The sequence below is a fragment of the Perca flavescens genome, chromosome 2, assembly GCF_004354835.1.
Source record: "Perca flavescens isolate YP-PL-M2 chromosome 2, PFLA_1.0, whole genome shotgun sequence".
Classification (NCBI taxonomy): Eukaryota; Metazoa; Chordata; class Actinopteri; order Perciformes; family Percidae; genus Perca; species Perca flavescens.
Genome location: NC_041332.1, coordinates 9,993,160 through 10,000,244, shown reverse-complemented (window position 1 = coordinate 10,000,244; position 7,085 = coordinate 9,993,160). Strand labels below are relative to the sequence as shown.

Below are 7,085 nucleotides of genomic sequence, written 5' to 3'. Positions count from 1 at the left end.
TTGGCAGTGTATGAAAAAGGGAAAAAAGTTTCTCTGAATGGTTCTTAAAAGGCAATATATTATATAATAAGATTATTATAAAAGATTAACTTCACTTTCTGGTGACCCTGTTGACTTGCCTGTCCTTTTATACTTACACACAACTTCATATTAAAACCCTTTTACGTAAAGTCAACTCTGACTGAACACTGTAATTGCTTTTAACTAGGTGCCCTTTAAGTTGTATGTCTGTATTAGCTTACGTTAAGTGTAATGTATTGTTTGTGTTCTAGTATGTATAGAGATTTGTGGTGTAGTATGTAACCTTTGTTCTGTCTTTTATGTATTTTTAAACTTGTTGCCGCCTGTCTTGGCCAGGACTCCCTGGGAGAAGAGTTACTGTAACTGAATGAGACTTTTCCTGGTTGAATAAAAGTTAAATAAAATAAAAAAATAAAAAATATTGAAACCATTTACCTTAACATTCCACAGCCCCATAATTGAAATTATTCGATAAAAAAGTGCCCTTCTTTTTGTTTTAATGGACTCTTGGTTAATGTTGAATACATAAAAGGCAGTAGTGATACATATTTTAATACTACCTGTTGTTAGATATTTTTGTGTTCTGAGTGACAAGTGTTCCTGTTGGGAGACAAATGTTGTCAGTGTTCTGGTATAAAAGTTGATACTGAGATGTGTATCAAGTGTTTTGGTTGCATTAGTTCAGAGCTTCATATCAGTAAAGAGAACTGTCTGAACAGTTTGTAAAAATGAACTCAGTATAGACAATATGTGTTAGCAATTATCCAAAAACTGTAACACTGGGCTTCCATAGAAATGTTCAAGCAATTTTTGGCATAGCTCATCATTTATATTGATAACTTTCTAGAGAATGAATAAGTTCTCTACAACAACCGCTGTTCTAACGTACAGTAACCTGGTGGAGGACTTTCTGTTTCAGGTGTCACAGTGAGCACAGGGCTGGATCTGCAGAAGAGAATCATCGGAGGTCAACCATGTAAACCAACTGAGCGTCAGTACCATGTGATATTAACAGATAAAAATGATAACTTCTTGTGTGGTGGATCTCTGATCAGTAAACAGTGGATTCTGACTGCAGCTCACTGCTGGAAGGGGTAAGAAAGTCTCTTAAATACTTTATCTAAAAGTCCTGAAGTTAAACTAATGCATTCCCAAAAGAGAAATAGCATTGTTCATATTCAGCGATTATTTAATATTAAAGTATAATGCATTTATAGTAATTCAGTGATGTTTCCTCTTTACCCTTATTACTTATTTCTAGGGATATGAAAGTAGTTTTAGGTTGGGGTCAAAATAAAAAAACATTGTCAATCAATGAAAAACCTGTGATGTGTGGTGACGACCACATTCACCACGACATCATGCTGCTGAAACTACCCACACCTACTTCCATTGAACCTGTACCACTTCCTGACTGTGGAATTCGTCTGAAACCGTGAGTCATAATCTTTCCTCCTTATTATGACTGAAACTTCAACTCATGAGGAACTCAAACTGATAAATTCACAAAGAATCTTTTTTTAAATGTAAAGTCATTAGTGGGGAACATAGTTTGTGTTTGTTATCATTATTAGCATTACAAAAAAAAAGAAGAAAGTAAACTGTTATAAAAACTTTTTATTGTATTTCAGAGGTACAATGGTTCAGATTGCAGGTCATGCAGCCACAGCTGGAAATGCTGCCGGTAAACATAGTGAGTTATTTCTTTATTTAGTAATAACACATAAATGTTTCTCACAGTTGTTCTTATTTTTTGGTTTCTATATTTGGCAACATTGCTGACACATTTAGATTGAATACATTTTATTTTATCCTAAAAATGTGTTTCTTATTATTTATATTACGTATACACATAATAAAATGTAAATCCGCCAATACATTTTAGCAATTTAGCACAATTGAAGATATTTGAAAAAAAAATTGACATTATTTAATAAATCAGATTAATATCCTAATTCGAAGCTGCAATATTCTTTAAAATGTTTGGATATATTTTATTCAAGTATAAATAAGTATAAATAGATCAGATTCCAATGGTAAGTTACAGCAGAGTTCTGTTCATGTTTCTGTGTACCATGTACGAAAATAATGATGATGTTTATGTTTAGTAGAAAATAAACACTTTTGTTCTATTTTCATCTAGTAAGTGGTTTTACACCGGACCTCCAATGTGCTGACACCAAGGTTACCACCTGTCCATCGATAGGCGGCTTAATACGTTATCAACACAAGTTCTGTGGTGACACAGGAAGCGGTGTAACTTCATGTCCAGTGAGTTGTATGGCCTCTGACCTTACATCATTTCTACAGTCACTTTAATTTACAGTAGAAAGTATTTCAATAAATAATATAAGTCTGTAAGAAAAAATATCTACATTTCTCTCACAGGGTGACTCTGGTGGAGGAGTGGTGTACGACAGCAAGATTTATGGTGTCATTCATGGCGCTGTGAATGGTATATATGTATGTGCTGGAGAAAATATATTTATGGACGTCTGTAAATACTTGGGATGGATCAAACACATTACTAAACCACCAAAGAAAATGTGTCTATGGTGTGGTTAACTGTGAAATGCTCTGTTAATTAAAAGACATTTCACAGAAAATTGTGACTTACTCAAATTTGCACTTGATAAATTTACAACTGATTGGATTACATTAAATGTTCAACTATCATTTGTACAACCCTTTAAGACAAAGAACTGTAGTTACACATGTAGTATCTGAGTTACAAATGTTAATTTACACAATGTTGCCATTCAACTGTTGTTGATCATTTTTGAACAAAGATAATAAATAATGAGGACGAGAGAAACTACCAGGTCTGTTTATAACAAGATTGTTGACAACATAAAGGCAAGTTTAGGCTGTGGTTAACTATGAAATGCTCTGTCATTTAAAAGACATTTTACATGTATTAAGAAAATTGTTGAGTTCATTTAAAATGTACTATTGATAATTTCACAATTGATTGAATTACATTAAATGTTCAACTATCAATTGTAAAACCCTTTAAGATAAACAACAATTGTGATTCTTTCACATGTAGTATCTGAGTTACAAACGATAATCAGCTGTTATGGTTGAAAAAACACATATCTATCTAGTTTTTTAACAAATAAATAATTTTTCTTTTTTCAATGTAAGTTTTACCCTCATGTAAATTCAACAGATTAATCATGTTATCATCTTATATAGAAAAACTAGGCACAAGGCCAGATATGCCAAAAACATACTTTTAGCAATTATAATCAATGTGACTTATTTGACAATGTTGTCAGTTAAAATAAAATAAAGATGTCTCACAATCATTGTTTCACAGATTGTTCTTTTTATACTTCCATTGTCACAGAAAAAGATACATGAACATATTTCTGCCCAATTTAAAGGTCCACTACTTAATATCATTAAACCTGCATCTGATCTTTTTTTGCAGGAGCAGGAACATCCATGTGAACACAACAAAGTCATATCACCTTTTATCACAGATTGTTTACTGTAAACATTCAGCAGTTACTGAGCATTCAACTGATAACCTGATGAAGTTAAATCCTACATTCACTCTGGTTGTGGCCTCTACCAAATCCTGAGGGTGAAAGGCCTTTTTTGCAGCAGACATTTTGGCTGAATTCCACTTAGTGAAGTTTTCTTAGCTTTCTGAAGCAAGCAGTTTTTTCTTGCCACAGCTTTGTATTTAAGTTCAGCCCCAATTTGGCCTCAACCAAATACAACAATACTATCCCTGTTTTACCCAGGCCCAGGTTGAAAAATAGTGTGGCCTGAGGCTTGGTCAATTTACATAGAAACAATTAAAAGTCATTAAAAATCCTTATGAAAGCCCCACAACTGTGCTGCTACTGATTAAAGGTGAAGGTAACAAAGGATGTATTATTACTCAAAAAAGAAACAAAGAAACAAAGAAATAAATGAAAGGTCGCTTCTGGCAAAATGTTGAAAGCGTTTATTCAAATGGCTGTTTGATGGTGAAATCATAAAAACATAGACAATCTTTGTACATATTAAAATAGTGAAGGGTGTGGCCGTTTAGTTCAGTTGGTGGAGCAGGCGCACCTGTACAGAGGCTTGTTCCTCCACCAAGAAGGTCCAGGGTTTGAATCTGACCTGTGACGGTTTTCCTGCATGTCCAATAAAGGCAGAAATGCTCAAACACCTTAAAATATATATATATATATATATATATATATATATATATATATATATATATATATATATATATATATATATATATATATATATATATATATATATATATATATATATTATATATATATATATATATATATATATATATATATATATATATATATATATATATATATTGGATGGTTACAACCCACACATAGACAAACAGCCTTCTTCAGGGTGTAGCCCTCAGCACAGTTTCCCCTTTAGTAGATCCAAGATGACTGCAAACACCTGAAGTATGGGTACTACTACTGTACTGCATACTACTGGGTGGCTCTACAAGATGTATAGAAGGAAGAACAAGGATTATAAGAAAACAAATATGGCTGTACAGACAACAAGACAATACATAATACAAATGTAACTACAATATATAACTATTTACAGCAAAGGCACCATCTACATGAATCAGAACAACAACGTATGTTAATGAGGCTTTTATAAAGAACCGTATACTGTAGTGTGGCTGAGCTGATAACTGTTCTCCCAGTCACCAGTGAGGGGAGCACTGCTAAAAGTTACCAATTCAATGGGGATTCAAAGGTGGAACATTATTCACACATGGTTGTTCTTGGTCTATTTTGATCAGGTCAAACATTTGCAGAGAAAATATTCACCACCTGCATTTGATACAGGCAGTTATAGACCAGAGCCATTTCCACATTTGGGAAAATATTAATTATTTTCTCATGAAGCACAACGATAAAATTCAGCACTGAGGAGAAGGTTGTAATTTTTGCAGAGGAAGTCATAAAAGTTCATCTCATCATCATCATCATCATCATCATCATCATCATCATCATCATCATGTTTTTGTCTGGATCATAGCTGTACTTTCCTTGCATAATGCAAGCTGCCTTATTTATTTCAGTCCTTGAGATCATCAGGTTGAGAGAGGAATTAAAACCCTGACTCGGTATGGATCTCTGTCCAGTTAGAACATGGTCAGGTGTGTCAGTGTCATCAGGCCAGTACTCACACTTTTCCAGTAATACGGTAGACATACTGTATGTTCTTTAGCTGCTGGAATTACTTTTGGCCGATGACCTTTCATTGAAATGCTATTCAGTTGTATTCATTCATTAAATAGCCTTTCTAAAGCTTTTTGGAAAACAGTTTTAAAGGTTCTTCCCACCACATGAGGTTTTAATTCATTGTATGCGCTAACCTTCTGGCTGGTGTAATATGTTAACATGCTTTGATGTTCTTCAGTAATTTCCCTTGGGATGAGTAAAGTGTTATCTTATCTTAAATCAAATCTTGATGTTGTTTATTTAAATTACCAACTTTTTGTAATTTCTTCATACTTTTTTCCCAGACTTTAATAACAAACTGCATAGTTTGGTCTATAGATTACTGGATATGGAGTCCCTGACATCCAATTCTGAAAGGTCAAAAGCAAGTAAGCAAGTAGTAGTTCTGATTAACAAAATATTGAAATAATTATCATCACTTTTTCATTCATTAATACTTATCGCCATTTTGTAATTTTGTAAAATAATATGCCAGATCTTTTTTTGTTATAAATTCTATGAGGTTAAAGTCCTCTCACATCAACATGGTACAGGCTCCATTGTTGACCTGTGATGATTCTCTTCTGCAGTTCCACCACGGTGCTCACTGTCACACCTGAAAGAGAAAGTCCTGCACCAGGTGACGCCAGTGATGTTTGAACTTAGTAGTAAAAAAGTAAATAAATACAACAAGATTTTTTGATTCAAGCAGAGTGGTGTGGACATAAAGGTTAGGTTAATTGTGGTCTCTAAATTGTCCCTAGATGTGAATGTGAGTCTGACTGTCTGTCTCTGTGTCAGGCCTGTGATTGACTGGTGATCTGTCCATCCCTGTCTCACGGCAGTTTGATATTATTGGTATTTTTAGCCCAATAACCGCTTTTTTAATCAACATTTATTCACCAGATCTTATAAAACATATGGCTATATGGATAAAACAACGACTGAGGTCAAGTACTGACTTTTAACTTTAAGGATGTTTAACAGTGTTCACATCAATACTGAGTAAACAGTGAAGGACCCATGGACATTGGGCCTCATTCACCAATATCTTCCTAAGTTTTCTCTTAAATATATTCTTAAGAAGCTTCCTAAGAAAAGTTTACGCCGGATTCATGACGTGTTCTTAAACAGCAGATTTGTTCGCACCTGTGTTCTTAGGATTGATGAATCCCACGTCTTCGTAACTGAAAGCGCGTGTCAGTTGTTCCTAATTAGCATAAGAAAACGCCCGCAAATTCCCATATAAGGACATGACACTTCCTGTGCACCTCCTGGGAGACAGGTTTTCGGAGATTGTCGGAGTCGGGGTGGAGGAAGTACTGAATCTCAGTACTTAAATAAAAGTACAAATATCCAGAGACATATTTACTTTAGTAAAAGTAGAAGGTGTCCACAACCACAAACAAGGCCTGGCTTTTAAAATAAGTTCCTATCCTAACCAGCATAAAATGGAAATATGTTGTTAGAATCGGAATGCGGTTGGTTTTATTCATGGATGTATTTTATTTTCTTTAACCATGCAAGTAAGCAAATAAAGTGTGTGAAGCAGCGCAAATGGGGAGATGTGAAGAGGTCCAGCCAAATAAATAAGATATGAATGCGTCTTACGCAGCCTGGCGGAGGAGTAAACGACGCTGTGGAGAGAAATAGATATAGCAACTATGATTTAAAAACGGGAATAATAAAACAAACGTTTTCACTTTTTACGGGGCTGTATTACCGAGGGTCAGCGGCGCTGCGCCGGGCTCTGCAGCACCGGAGCCAGCTTGGATCAGCGGTGCCCTATATACGGTATCTATGGCAACCAAACTTTACTGGTGAGACAAACGTGTGACGGTCAGG

The 7,085-nt window shown here is 34.7% G+C and overlaps 1 protein-coding gene across 1 annotated transcript; it reads left to right on the top strand.

Moving 5' to 3' along the window:
* The first annotated feature begins 948 nt into the window (after positions 1 to 948).
* Positions 949 to 3,332, top strand: LOC114565763 (kallikrein-13-like). Its single transcript, XM_028593997.1, has 5 exons — positions 949 to 1,115; positions 1,283 to 1,456; positions 1,653 to 1,714; positions 2,165 to 2,292; positions 2,410 to 3,332. The coding sequence occupies exons 2-5, from the start codon at positions 1,287 to 1,289 to the stop codon at positions 2,584 to 2,586; spliced, it is 537 nt and encodes a 178-aa protein (XP_028449798.1). The 5' UTR covers positions 949 to 1,115; positions 1,283 to 1,286; the 3' UTR covers positions 2,587 to 3,332.
* Positions 3,333 to 7,085: the final 3,753 nt, after the last annotated feature.